The sequence below is a fragment of the Podarcis pityusensis genome (assembly GCF_964106645.2).
Source record: "Podarcis pityusensis genome assembly, chromosome: Z".
NCBI lineage: Eukaryota > Metazoa > Chordata > Lepidosauria > Squamata > Lacertidae > Podarcis > Podarcis pityusensis.
Genome location: NC_138044.1, coordinates 12,647,756 through 12,662,019, shown reverse-complemented (window position 1 = coordinate 12,662,019; position 14,264 = coordinate 12,647,756). Strand labels below are relative to the sequence as shown.

General features: G+C 45.7%; 2 protein-coding genes across 9 annotated transcripts in view; one reads left to right on the top strand and one right to left on the bottom strand.

Moving 5' to 3' along the window:
• Window positions 1-2,377, top strand: part of GOLGA1 (golgin A1) — a 37,562-nt gene extending 35,185 nt beyond the window's left edge. For all 8 annotated transcript variants that reach the window (XM_080989573.1, XM_080989574.1, XM_080989568.1 and 5 more), the window contains one exon: window positions 752-2,377. In XM_080989573.1, the coding sequence (XP_080845699.1) occupies window positions 752-832 (81 nt within the window). In that variant the 3' untranslated portion in view covers window positions 833-2,377. The remainder of the gene's footprint in view (window positions 1-751) is intronic.
• A 1,022-nt stretch (window positions 2,378-3,399) lies between these two features.
• Window positions 3,400-14,022, bottom strand: ARPC5L (actin related protein 2/3 complex subunit 5 like). The gene is made up of 4 exons (XM_080989675.1): window positions 13,772-14,022; window positions 6,447-6,519; window positions 5,212-5,388; window positions 3,400-4,036 (listed from the first exon to the last, which is right to left on the bottom strand). Exons 1-4 carry the CDS (start codon window positions 13,933-13,935, stop codon window positions 3,974-3,976), a joined length of 477 nt encoding a protein of 158 aa, XP_080845801.1. The 5' UTR covers window positions 13,936-14,022; the 3' UTR covers window positions 3,400-3,973.
• Between the last annotated feature and the right edge of the window lie 242 nt (window positions 14,023-14,264).

The window sequence follows — 14,264 nt, the reverse complement described above, 5'->3', positions numbered from 1 at the left end:
AAGTTCACTTGGGCATCTTCCGTCACTTGATGACCCCTATATCAAGGGATAGCTTGCATGTGTGAAGCAGGTATTGTGGGTCTATGTGCCAGAAATAGAGCTTTTGTTCCAGTCCTTCCATCACATGTGCTTTGGGAATCTTCCTTTTCAATTTGGGTCTCAGCCACATTGCCATTAGCATTACAGGGTGCATGCATCAAGTATATTTATTTATGCTCAGTATATATTTAAGTATATTTAAGCTTAGGCCTTTTTCTAATGTGCTTGCGAATTGCTGCTTCTACATGGCAGTGGGTCACCTAGTCCTAGGCCATATCAAGGGAATGCAGCTCTTCTTTGCACTTCTATCAACTCCAGAGTTGTCTTCTTTCCACGTATATATACATGCTGTTCAGAAGTCCATGTCCTGGTGGCTCCTCTGTTCTTACTGGCTGCTGATGGATTCTTGCATCTGTCCTCAAAGACCTGTGCTTAATTAAGCTTGTCTGTCTTGCATTATACTGAGATTGCATCCCTATCACCTTTCTGCATTAGCTTCACACCCCAGCCTGGCCTAGTGATGGCTTTTCAACCTATATATCTTTGTGGAAGCTTTCAGGGTACTGACTTCTTGCTCCCCATTTTTGCTCTGTTGGGACTTTGCAGATGCACACAGTTTTATTCAGATTTTCCACCTTCCTTTGCCCCTAATGTTTGGCTGCTCAGTTAATGGTTTGCCTCTTTTTTTGTCTTATTGCTTTCCTTCTGCCAGATGTCGTGGTTTGGGTCAAAACCATCTCCCAGGGGCAGCATCCGACCCTCCATCTCAAGTCCAAGGACTCCGTGGTCGTGAGTGCCCCCCCCTCGACCCAAGGATGTGCTGCCTGTCTCCAGCTGCTTTTTTTTTTCTATGAAAAGGATTCTGCACCCACCAACTGAGGTGGTGTCTTTATTGCTGTCACCACAGTATTTTTGTACAAGAACTTTGAAAAATTGTTTACAAAGCTGTACTGTAAAAGGAGTGTCCTTTGCTGCAGCCTGACACCCCCTCTCCCTATTCCATCATTTAGTGATAACAAATGGCCCTGGCTTCTGAGGCCTTGTGGAACCCAAGTGGTTGTGATTCTGGTGGCAGGAATTAGCAGCATGGGGCAGCTTCTGTCACAAACAGAAATCCCAAGTGTTGTATGTTGAGGAACAAGTGCATGTGTCTGTGCTGCACTTACATCATTCCAGACAGTGTAGAAAACCTTGTCGGGGTGGAGAGCAATTCTGCTTTCTCAGACTGATAACACCTCCCTTTCGTCTCAGCACTGCTTCACCAAGGCTGACTGAAACTGCTGGTGCATTCACACCTATGCTGCAAACAGCCCCATCTGCTTCAGCCAGGGCAAGATTTATTTTTCTTAAAGAAAAATGATTAAGTGGTCTTCACAAAGCTTCATGTACTTGCCTTACCTTTCTAGACGAACATAGCATGTTGCAGAGCGGAAGGAGGGTGGCGGCCTCTCATTTTTAAAGTGAAAACAGTAAGGTGATGGGGTTTCTTTGAGAGAACATGTTGTGTTTCACCTCTAGCTGAATTTGCTTGCAGGGAAGGGGGCAGCTGAGCGCTGCAGGTGCATCAGCCTCTGACAACATATCCTAGCTCCATTTCAGCCGCAACGCTAGCAATCCATGTTGCTTTACTTAACAGACGGGGAGCTCCTCACATAATCACAGTTAATTTTTTTACACTACTTGAAAGTAACAGTCAGTTTGGCTCATTAGAAAGAAGAAACAAAATACATGACCTTGCTTAAGAATTCTTTTCTCTTTAGTTATAAACCAAACAAAAAAGCCCCCCACCCCTATATTTTTATTAACCAGTCTATGTAAAGATACTGTCTATTCTGTACAGAACATCAACCATGTTAAGAGAGCAGGTTGCAATTTTAATATTGCCACTGCATATTGCTAAGCTACAGTATATTTTTGTTTACAAAGTGCTTATTAAGAAGAAAAAATCAGCCGTGGTGGGGTTGGTTTTTCTTACCAAGAGCACAGCGTAAAATTTCTACTGGTTGATACTTTATTGTATTTTCCCAGTCACCTTTTTAAAGGCATTGTATGGAAACCCTCTTGGGCAGGACTCTATAGTAGCCTTAGTGTTGAATTCTTGTAAGGTATCAGAGCACGAATGAGGTGTGTATATTCATTCAACGGTAGCAACCAATGCACTTTTTCTCCTTGTACAAAGAAAACACAAACCACCTTTGGAGTGTATGTAGAAAAAAGCCTTTATGGACACTTGGGAAGTCCATTCATTCTGTGTACATATGGACTGTATTATGTAATGGCTTGTAGAGTCCTAATTTGTGGTGCAATACATTTTTGATTAAAACTTGAGGCTACTTAATTATCTTCATGCTTCGTGGTATATACTTAACTGGTAGCACTGGAGGTTCCAAGCCTTGCTTACGGTTGCTTAGTGGAAAAGTTTTTCACTGGGCATGTAGAATTAGTTCTCTTCTCTTTTTAAACACAGAGGAGGCAGGCTCTGTCTTCCTGAGAATGTGAACAGCCCTTCTGTCATCTGTCTCCCCATTCAGGGTTAAAAACGCCACATCACCTTTCCTGCTGTGACTGCAAAGTGCCTATTTCAACTGCACTGCTTTACTTATTACCCCTATAGTCCACTTGCAAGTCTATTGTGCATGTTCCTGAAAAGAATGGACTCCATTCTCAGCTTCACAGTCGATACAGCACTTCACCTTCTCAATTTCAAATTAAGAAGGTACTATACTGTGTTTTCTCTGGGCTGTAATACTTTACAATACAGTAACAGGGCAAGCTTAAAGCAGGATTGTAAAATCAAGCTGTCTTTCAGAAGTACTCTTGTCTTTAACCAACCTCTAATGGCTACATACTACCCTGCAAGAACAAAGGGTCCTACTTGTGGGCTTCCTAAAGGCATCTTAGCAGCTGCTATTATGGAAACTAGCCTTTGATCTACGCTAGGAAGACTTGTACAATGTGTTACTTTGACAAAAGACTCATCTGTCTACCACCATCTTTTGGGGGGAGATGGGCAACTAGTTAGCAGTTTGAGATTAGTGTCTGAATGTGGAAAATCTGGATTTTCAAACATATAAAGCAGACTACTGCTGCCTTCCACCATATCAAAATCAATTTCAGCTTCCTCAAACCCAAATGGTACATGATTTAAATATAAAAGCTAAGTTTCCCAGGCAGGAATGTATGGACAACTAAGTGACATCCATGGAAAAAAATGAAAGCTCTACCACATAGTAGCAGTAGGTTATTTTTATTTTTAAAAAAAACCTGGCAGAGAGAATGTGTGTGGGTGTGCATAATGTATGTGTTTGGATGTATAGGCAGAAGAGGGTGCAGCCCACTCCCATTAAAATCCATTGCTAATTATTCTAACCATCCAAGAACTTTATTTTGAAAGAGCAGCAGGCACTTTACATGAAACCAACTTCATACTCAGCCCACTTAGTCTCAACTATGTACAAAAAGCTCTCTTGCATAATAAAACCCTTTTCCAACCCCCAAAACAAGGTATTCTCATTTTGCATCTGACATAACAGCTCCCCACCCCGCCCCATCCCAAAATCCCAAATAATTGTTAAATTTAAATTAATGTCTCACTCACCCACACACACTTGGCTAGAGCAGTAACTGTTCTGGAAGCAGGTGCTTGCACACAAACGGGCTGCCCCCACTTCCCTTCACAACACAGACTCCCCTCCCAGCTCCTGCCTTGATAGTCAGAAAACAAGAATACATAAAACTGCCCCACCACCACCACCTCTGTTAAAGGACACTGTTCCAAGAGAGGAAGGAGGGACACCCCCGCCTGCCACATACACACACAGTATTTCAGTAGATTGTGGTTCCTAGAAGAGTGGACCAAAGTATCGGTGTAGCCAGTACTTCTTCCTGACTCCAACAGAGTTCTTGGTGTCAATTCCAGAGAACATAAAGTCTTTTAAACAGTTTTTCGTGCAGTCAGGACTCTGACTATGGAGCCTAGGCCACCTACTGCTAATGCCTGCGATAGGAAGAGAAAGAAAAGTTAGTTTATGGGCCAATTCAAGCCCACCCCAGCAAATGAGGCAGTGAGTGATAAGCATTTGTGCTCACCCAATCTGCAGAACCTCTACAAAAGGTCCACCACCTCTTCATGTAAGACCAGTTAATTTTATGGGCTGACTAACCAGGCTGTATCAATCTCTCCTGCTATTTCTTTTTTCTTTTCTTTTCTTTTGTGAGGTGGGGCGAGGGAGAGAAGAACCCATCAGTTTTCTGCTGACTTTAATGTTGCTTTTTTATGTGGAGTTCACTGATTCCCCCCTATTGTTAGCCCTTTGGCTCTATGAATCCCTTTACCCCAGCCAGGCCAGGCAATAAGATAGGGAGAATGCTGTGCTTGAATAGCTGAGGATGGGAGCTTCTGCTAGTCTTCATTCTGAGTCTTCTGTGCACATGGGAGGGGAAACCATAAGCAAGGCTAGCCTCCATAATCCTACAGTTGTAATGGCTTTGGGCAGGTGCAGCTTCTGACCCTCTGGTGACTGAATTTGCTCTTGGAAGCTGTGAGAAACCGCAGCACAAGGCAGGCTTCTTTTCTTTGCACTTACAGCCCTGTGGAGTGGTGCAAACAATGGAGTCCAAGCCAGGCACTGTACCAAACCTCTCTTGGAAACACCTTGCTGCTCTGAGCCTAGCAGGCCACACAGAAACTCTTCTTTCTAAGCTATCTGATTTCACAAACTCCACACTCCCCATCCCCGCCACATCAGCCCACTTTGGGCATAAGCTGTCGTTTCCATTGGAAACGAAAGCAAGCAGAAACAGGTTTTATGTTGTCATGAGAACACAAAAGTCGTCCGTCCCCAACCCGCCCACTGGTACATCTGCACCTCTTGAGAGGCAAGTATTGAGTATCGCTGCACTGCCAACCCTGGAAAAGTCACTAACAGAAAGGCTGGTACAACATTTATGTCTTTCTTGCCATCAACTCTAATTTTGTATGTTGCATTTTCATCCCTCCATAGATTACACTTCTCAAGAGCCCCTCCCCTGCCTCGCCCCAATCCTCATCCTCTTGCAGGCAAGAGTGTTTTGTACAGGTGGGCAGTGTCAGGTCACTGGCCCTTCAAAAATAGACCTGACCTGCTGAACCACATGGATTAGGACCTCCAAGCTGGGAGAGAAATCACCTACCTTTTCATGCCACTGGAGTAGTATTGCACTGCTATTTTCTGTTGGCTTTTCAAATCCTTTATAAATGTACTTCATTAACAAGTCAATGCCGTTGCTGTCTAAGGAGTTCACAGCCTGCTCAATCTCGCTGCCTCTAAAGGAGGTCAGAACCTTCAGCACCACTTCCTGGGCCCGCTCCTGGAGAGACAGGCAACAAGAGAAGAATAAGACGGCAAATACAACCCAACCGACACCAGCTGTTTCCCAGGAACTCACTTAACAGCAAAGACAGGATCCAGAAACAAGTCTTTTCATATTACCAAAAACACACTAGATCAGTCTTTCCCAAAGGGGCCACTATTGACCTTATGGGGTCAATAGGGCAGTGAATGAAGATCTAGAGATTAAAAAAAAGGCGGAGGGGTGGAAAAGAAGTTTAGGAGGTAGAGCTTGGAAGATTTAATTAGGAACTATGAACCTCAGAAATAAAGCACAAGGGCATGTACAGAGTGCATCTCCCTTGTCATTGAGGAACCCCTGTGTTTTATAAGATTGTTCAACAGTACTGTACTACAGTACTATCTTTTACATTTTATGATACCTTGTAATGGTGATTAATGACTAATAAATGTTGATTAAAGGAGGAATGCTCAGAACCTACTCTGTCAGAAAATATACCCTTAGCTTGGTGAGCTTTTGGTTGACTGCTGTTATATCAGTGGTAGCCACTACTATTTTTGTAGCAAAAAAGGGGCTGGAACTCACCATGAACATATAATGGCAATAGTACCCACCTGAGAGGTGCCAGAACTGAGTTCTGGCGAGGTCTGGCTGAAAAAAAAGCCCTGGTAGTTGCAGGACATTGGGAAGAACCATGCCCCCAATATGTTGGAGCTGTGGCATCAGGAAGCGGTGGAAGATGGCATTTATGAAGATATACGGAGTAGCTTCATTACTTACACTACCACAACTAAGCATAACTGTAACACAATCTCTGGAAAGATGTTCTTGAAGGATTTAAGATGACTCTTGTTCTTCCTCTTCAAGGCAATGTGGAATTTGTTTATGTAATACATTTTTGATGGCTTCTGTTTTTTTAAAAAAGAGCAATACAAAAAATGGGGTGCCCCCAGCCAAGCACTGGTGAGCAATTAGAGAGACAGGCACTTACATTCTAGTGTTTGTAACCAGAAGGTCTCCAGATTCTAAGCATTTCTGATTATCACAACAATGACTTTCTCCAGGATTCAACTTACCTTTGCTGCATGGTTCTTTGTGTTGACAGGAGAATTCTGTAAAGCCGCATGGAAAGCTCTGAGCATATCACCTGTGCAGCCACATAAGTCAAGGAACTAAAGCAACTGAGCTGACCCACACAACACACACAAAACCAGCACCCTGTACCAGGCCTGGAAATTTAACCAGGGTCTCTCAGCACTCGCTGCACAGTGACACATTAGCTAGACCCAAGGACATCAATTTGGGCACTGACCAACCCTGAGGAAACCCAACCATTGCCAGGCAGCCTACAATTCCCTCTAGTAAAGGAAATGCTGACGACCTGGCTTCTGCCACTACAATCCCTAATTCACCAGTTACAGAAACGGGCATCTGTAGAGTGTGTGTGAGGCAGGCAAAGATGCCCCACAAGGCACTTCATTTATCAAGCAAATAAAGGAAAAACATTGAAGCTGGAACCAGTCTTCCAAAATTAGAACCTGCTCCCCTCTCCCATGCGATGAACATTATTTAGTGCCTTTCATTTTTTGTTGCCCTGAAATTACTCCACAAGGAGTCCATTAGAATCTCCATCACACAAAGCGTCACTGATTGCAAGGAAGGCCTCCTCCCGTGCCAAGGTCAATCTCTTCTACACTTATTAAAAGAAACTGTTCACATTATAGTTGACAGGAAACCCTTTATCATCCAAAGCAGAAGCGACAGAGCCATCAGATCAAGGAAACCTGATGTCTCAGACATCCTTGGAACTTACCAGTATAACTCTCCCATTATTACAACAAATCTGATTTTGTTAATCTTTCTCCTTAAAGCTTCTTTAAAATGATAATAATATTATGTTCTACTTATGCGGCTGCCAGGATACCAAGGAATCAGAAAAGACACCAAGGGAACAGTAGACAAAAAGGCTGCATTTATTATTAAATCTCCACAAACACACTAAAGATTAAAAGCGCCCCTTATTTTTTATGGTTGTCTTTACTTAGCTGAAATGAATAAGACTGAACTCACAGCAGCAGCGAGCTGGTGTTACCAGTGGCTGCAAGGAATTTAAACCCATACAAAGTTCAAACCTTTCACTAAAATGAATTAGGGCAGCTAAACTTGCAAAGACCCATCTACACACACAAACACGTTTCCACCACATACACACACACACACACACACACACACACACACACAGAAAACTAAACAGCCTGCAACCAGTCTCATAGATGGCACACATATAAGAGGACTTCCAGCCGTGAAACCAGTGAGCAAGTAGCAGCCTACACAGCAACTAAGGCTATTTTTTTTGCCTTTCAGGGAAGCAGTCTCAAATGTCCATTCAGCTGAATGGTGGTGGGAGATGGACTAGGGCACACACTCACTTTCCTCAAATATACCCAGCACCCCACATGAACATCACAACTCCAAATTTAAAAGTAGCTACAAGAAACTGAAGACTGCTCAACCTTCTTAGTTGGTCTTAGGCGTCTAACTAGAACATTTGCAGCTAAACAGTAGCAAGAAGGTAAGTGATTTCTTCAATATGCATGAGGCAGTTGCTAAGGGGAGTCCCACTGCCTACCTATGCAATCTTCTCAACTACCTGATACCTGTTTCTTCTCAACACTCTTTTAACCAACACAGGATCTTTCAAATTTTCTTGTACTGTTGTCTCTCACAAAACAAGTAAAGCTACCATAGAAACATTTTGAGCAAGGTGCTAAAGGTCAGGTTTCAGAACACCAGTTTGGAAGATTAAACTCGAGGTTTTAAAATAGCAAATACACAACCCTACTCCTTAAGCACCACAGTTCTAATTCACTGTCACATCCCAGTACACAGACCAGTTTTGCTGGGAGACCAGGAATTCCTTCAATCTAATCACCAAAGTTATACACTGCAAATGAATTTGCAGGCAAGGGTGGAAGCGAAAACCTCTGGTTACAGTAAGTGGTAAAGAATTTTTTGTACAGACTAAATGAGACAAGACATCCAAATATGCTAGCAGCACAGAAAAAGCCTGTGTGACCTATGCATGTTACAGAATTCAAATTTAAAAGGCACTGACCTCTTAATAAAGGGAACAATCTGGGTTATGTCCCTTGGTGGTTGGCAGTAGAGTTATTCTGATCATCTTTATACCAGTTTAACTCTATTCATTCATTGAAAAGTTGCAGAAAACAGCAGGGAGTGGAATATTCTTTTCCTTCATATGAACTCTCAATGGTTTGATTTAATTCCCCAGTAATGGTGATTTCACAACTTGGCAAATCCTGGAAGAACAGCACCCAAAACGTCTTGTTTCATTCACTAAGGGATCCCACAACACTCACCTAGTGTTAGAAACTCAGATATATAAACTAGGCACCAAATGGCTCCTTAAACCAAGGTTTCCATCTCCAAAACGGAATGTCTAGTTGCAAGTTAGGGGCAAGATATCTCGAAAGTCTTATTTTTCAGTTTTGGACTGACTATGATTGATTATCAGTTAAATATCTGGCTAGTTTAGAGGACAACCTTGAGCTAGGTTAAAAGCTTTGAGAACTAAAAGAAGAAAAGTCACTTGATCCAGGGACAGTCCACATATGTATTGGCCTATTCCTATCTCTTTACTTTTCTGCGCAGAAAAAGCATTTTGGTTCCTGAAATTCATTCTGATTGTGCAGATAAAATATAACTGATAGAATTCTACAGGATGTGGTATTGGAGTGTGAAAACAGTCAAGAGCCAATGATCCCCAGGCACGCACCTCCAGATGGTGAAGATGTCAGGTAGCAAGTGGCCAACAGGCAGGTGCAAAATGCAGCTGGCTAATTTCAAACACTACAACACTACCCTCACCGGCAGCAAACCCATGTTTTTCAAACTTCACACCTCTACAGGGAATACCGTATTTTTCGCCCTACAGGACGCACCGTCCCATAAGGCGCACCTAGTTTTTTGGGGGGGAAATAAAGGGGAAAAAATTATTTCCCCCCCATGCGCGGGGCTGGGGCGGGGGAAACCCGAGCTTCCCCCGACCCCAGCCCCCAGAACAGGCAACTCTCCGCAAGCCGCAGGAGCCCAGCGCCGGGCTCCCATGCCTTGCGGTGAGCTCAGCGCGCACAGGCTTCGGTGTGCAGGGAACACTCCGCAAGCCGCGGGAGTCCAGCACCGGGCTCCCGCGCCTTGCGGAGAGCTACCCGAAGCCCCGGTGGGACTGCTCAGCGCGCCGGGGCTTCGGGATAAGAGGCAGCTCTGCGCAAGCCGGGGGAGCCCTCCCGCGGCTTGCGCACAGCTACCCGAAGCCCCGGCGTGACTGCTTAGCGCGCCGGGGCTTCAGGATAAGAGGCAGCTCTGCGCAAGCCGGGGGAGCCCTCCCGCGGCTTGCGCACAGCTACCCGAAGCCCCAGCGTGACTGCTCAGCGCGCCAGGGCTTCGGGGTGCAGGCAGCTCTGCGCAAGCCGGGGGAGCCCGGGAGGAACTCCCGCGGGCTCCCAAGGCTTGCGGATAGCTTCCTGAAGCCTGGAGAGGGAGAGGGGTCAGTGCACACCGACCCCTCTCGCTCTCCAGGCTTCACCGAAAGCCTGCATTCGCCCCATAGGACGCACACACATTTCCCCTTCATTTTTGGAGGGGAAAAAGTGTGTCTTATAGGGCGAAAAATATGGTACCTTCTATGCAGATCTGTCTGCAAAAGAACCCCATTCATATCTGGTGCAGAATACATTTGCATTGCAGATAATCCTAAAGGTTACTGCACTGTAACCATGCACTGCATCACTGTAGCCCCACAAAAACCTAAGGATGTACATTGCAGGGGAAGATATTTTGTTAGTTAACCAATCTTTCAGGAAGCACCCCCACCCCCAAATTACTAATCTTGTGGAGGGGCTCCTGGAATCCCAGAAATAAGAGTTTGTAAACCACAGCTTTAAACAACAAAATGAGAAGGAGCGAAAAAACAATCATGTTGATTTGTAATTCTTGCTATCTACAAGGATGCAGTTAACTCTGGATTTCAGACTCTGGCATAACTAACAGCTACCTAAAAATTAAAAAGACACCTATCCAAAGCAGGAACCAAAGCTCTGGAAATTCCTTTCATACCGAGTTCACAGGACTTCCTTCAGCCAAGCAGAAATATGCTTCTACCAACTGCACAGCCTACTCTCAGCAAAGAATAACAATATTTAAGTGCAGAGACTAGTGTGTTCCATTTAACCAAGAGAACAACTTATGGAAATCCAATGGCAAAGGAGATGAAAGGTAGAGAAAGCCAAGAGGTGCCACACCTGGGAGAGTCATCATTAGAAGCATGAACAATACAACAGTTCAAGCATCTCATCTTGAGAATCTCAAAGCATTTAACACTTTTGTTCATAATTCTGCCATTGTGAGTCACATCCCCTTCATCTCATAAAGCTTATACTTCTGAATCTATGGGGTTATTCTTGCTGGAAAGATACACATGCCAACTACTGAGAGCGAGAAAGCAAGCAAGCAGCTAGGACAAACCCAGCAGCAAATATACTGCTTGAACCCACGAAAGAGCTGATAATACTATTGATTCTGTAACATGCTGGCCTTTCCTGTCTTTTGTAGTGCGTCAGCTGTCACTGGCCTCCTTGGAATATTACAGACGGTACAAGGTCACACTTTAAATACATTATTTCAGTCTCTCAGCAAGCACTGTCCAAGACAGAGCTGCATCAATTCAGCTCTGGTTACATTTCAACATCTTTTTTTGGAGCAAAAGCACACACTCACATTTTAACATCTTTCTTTCTCTCCTGGAAATGACAGAAGCAATAGCTTCCTGACCTGTTGGTCTCTGAACTGGACTTTCTGCTCCTCATTCCAGAAAGCACAGGCTCCCATTTCACCATTAGGCACAGGCAGGGCCACATTTGCCAATTCCGGCTGGCACGAACAAGCCCGCCCCTGTCACCAGCACCCTTCAGAGATCCAGTAAGGCAAGTGCCTTCTTGCCAAACCTGATTCCATGCATGACGGAAGCATGCCTCACAACCCTTACGCATGTTTTTAATTGCTTACACACTGTGGAAAGCCGCGGGGTAGGGCTAACCTCATACCATGGTGACCTGGTCTCTCTACACACTCATAACCCTTCCCAAACAGAGCCTGTTCAGATGCACACACACCCATTTTTCAGACAGTGTTTCTGCAGCTATCTGAAGCTCCTCAGGTCATTCACACAATTTTCCAGACCCAAGCTGCCTCTCCTTGTAATGACTAGACACAAATGGCTACAATCAGCAACCACTACAAGTAAAGCAACTTCCAGAAGGCTACAGGCACTGAAGACCAACCCTTAAGACAGTTCCTTCACTACAGGCTGCTTCACCCTACCCTTGGCAATTTTCAAATGCCAGCTCCATCCATCCCCCTCCCTTTTCAACCTCTGCCTTCTTAAAAAAGGATGAGCACCGCTGAGGACTACCCATACCCTCTGATGGAAGAAAAACATTATGAAGTCCATTACAGTGTTACCTCGGTTTAAGAACTTAATTCGTTCCGGAGGTCCGTTCTTAACCTGAAACTGTTCTTAACCTGAGGTACCACTTTAGCTAATGGGGCCTCCCGCTGTCGCCGCACCGCAATTTTTGTTCTCACCCTGAAGCAAAGTTCTTAACCCGAGGTACTATTTCTGGGTTAGAGGAGTCTGTAACCTGAAGTGTCTGTAACCTGAGGTACCACTGTACTAGGTAAAGGAGGACTCCCTCCCCCCACTAAATGAAATCATAGGAAGCTAAGGGTTGTGCACAACTAAGTTCTGCTCAGAGCAGACCCACTGAAATGAATGAACCAAGAGTGACATGCACATCAATTTCAATGGGTGTAGGACTAACACTGGATAAAACTCTAGCTATCTTATTGGACAAAAGGAGAGACAGTGTTTGGATGTGAAGCAAATTCTGACAGGATAGGCCAATGCCAAAAGGGGAAAGTCAGAGATGAGGTGTTTAGGAGAATGAATATGTTCTCAAGGCTTTCCAGAGTTTCACAGTAGGGTAGATGGCTAACTACGCACTTGCCTGATCTTGCAAAGTCTACATTCCTCCTCAGTGACAGTTGCTCGAAGAGAGAGAATGATAAGCAGTGAAGTGGACAGAAATATTCCAGGGAGGGGGGAGAAATAAAAGAATGGTGCCTTCTCCATAAAAGCAGCTACAACAAGAGATACAACCAACTCCTTAGAATATATCAGGGAAGGAAAGATCAGGCAGAGGAGGACAATCTAGCACAGTGGCCTTTAAACAGTCAGTACCCATTACTGAGTCCATTATTTTCTGTACTGTCCACACTGACTTGCAGCAGATATCCAGGATTTCAAACTGGGTTCTATCCTAGTCCTACCTAGAGATGTCAGGGGGGAAATATCACGACACTTTGCATGCAAACCAAAGACTACCACTGAGCTACAGTCTTTCCCCTATATGGTAAAAAACATTAAGAGGTGCCCTCTCAATTTACATTGCACTTAAAGGAGAATCCCTGTTTTGGATAAAATTAATGTTTTTTCACAGATTACTACAAAGACAATGGAAAGAGAAGAAGTGGGAAAGATGAAAGCACCCAGGCACTTGGGGAGAAAAGGGTTTAAAAAGAATGCCCCACGAAATAGAGCAGGGAGGAGAATGGAGATGGGAAGTAATGACCCATATGGGAGAAGAGGGGTAAAGGTGGGCAGCAGAGAAATGCCCCAAAGCACACTGGGGAGAGAGTAGTGGGAAATGAAGGCATTGAGGCACATAGAGACAAAAGTGGGCAAAAACAAAGGGATCTCCAAAAGAGTATGGGGGGGGGGATAGGGGGAGGCTGAAGAGAAGCAATGCCCAAGGCACACAGGAAAAAAAGAATAAGGCAGCTTCCTACGTTCCTTTTTTATTTAGCAGTCCTTGCTCAAACAACAGAACATTAGCTTTGCATGCAGAAGGGCCCTAGCTGGATCTTAAACAGCATCCCCAGGTAAGGATGGGAGAGATCCCCCCTGCCTCAAACCCTATTAGAGAGCTGCTGCCAGTCCGTGCGGACAACACTGAAGTAGGCGGACCGACGGTCTGACTCTGTATTTAAAAGCACATCTTTATTCAGCACTAGCATTTCACTTTATCTCTAACGGGGGTGGAACACAGCTGAGAGGCACAGCACATGCTTTGCACGCGAAAGGTCTCCAGTTCAATCCCCAACGGCATCTCTAGGGAGGGTTGGAAGACTTGACAGACAAACAGACAGAGACACACACACACCCCACCCCGCTGCCTGAAACCCTGGAAGGGCGCCTTGCCAGTCGAGGGTGGGCGACATCGAGGGGCCTCCGGGGTCGCTCGCTCGGGCCGAGAAAGGATATTGCCGCAGCGCCGCCTCCACCTCCGGGCCGGCTCCTCCCTCCGCCTCCGCCGCGCCGGCCCCGCTCCCCGCATCGGCGCCGTCGGGCTCTTCCACGAAGCGGTTCTCGTCGAACTGATCGATGTCGAGGCGGCGGAAGCGCGAGGAGAGCGAGCTCCGCGCCATAGCTGAGCCGGACGGCAGCCGGGCGCTCTCCCGAGGCGCCGCCACCACAGCCACGCACGCCGCCGCCGCCGAGGCTACACTTCCCTCCTCAGGACAGCACTGCTCGGAAAAGGAAACCCCGCCCGCCCGCCCGCCCGCCAGGGCGAGGGCGGGGCCGACTGACAGGCGCGGCCAACCTACCCCCTGGGCGGGGCCTGGCCTGCGGCGAGGGCGGAGGGCGAGAAAAAGCGAGGAGGAGAAGCTCCCGCTCGGTCTTCGTCACTCCGCCTCGAGCCGGTCCTACCCACGTGACCTCAAAACGCAACCACCTTCCCCGCTCGGAGCAGTTT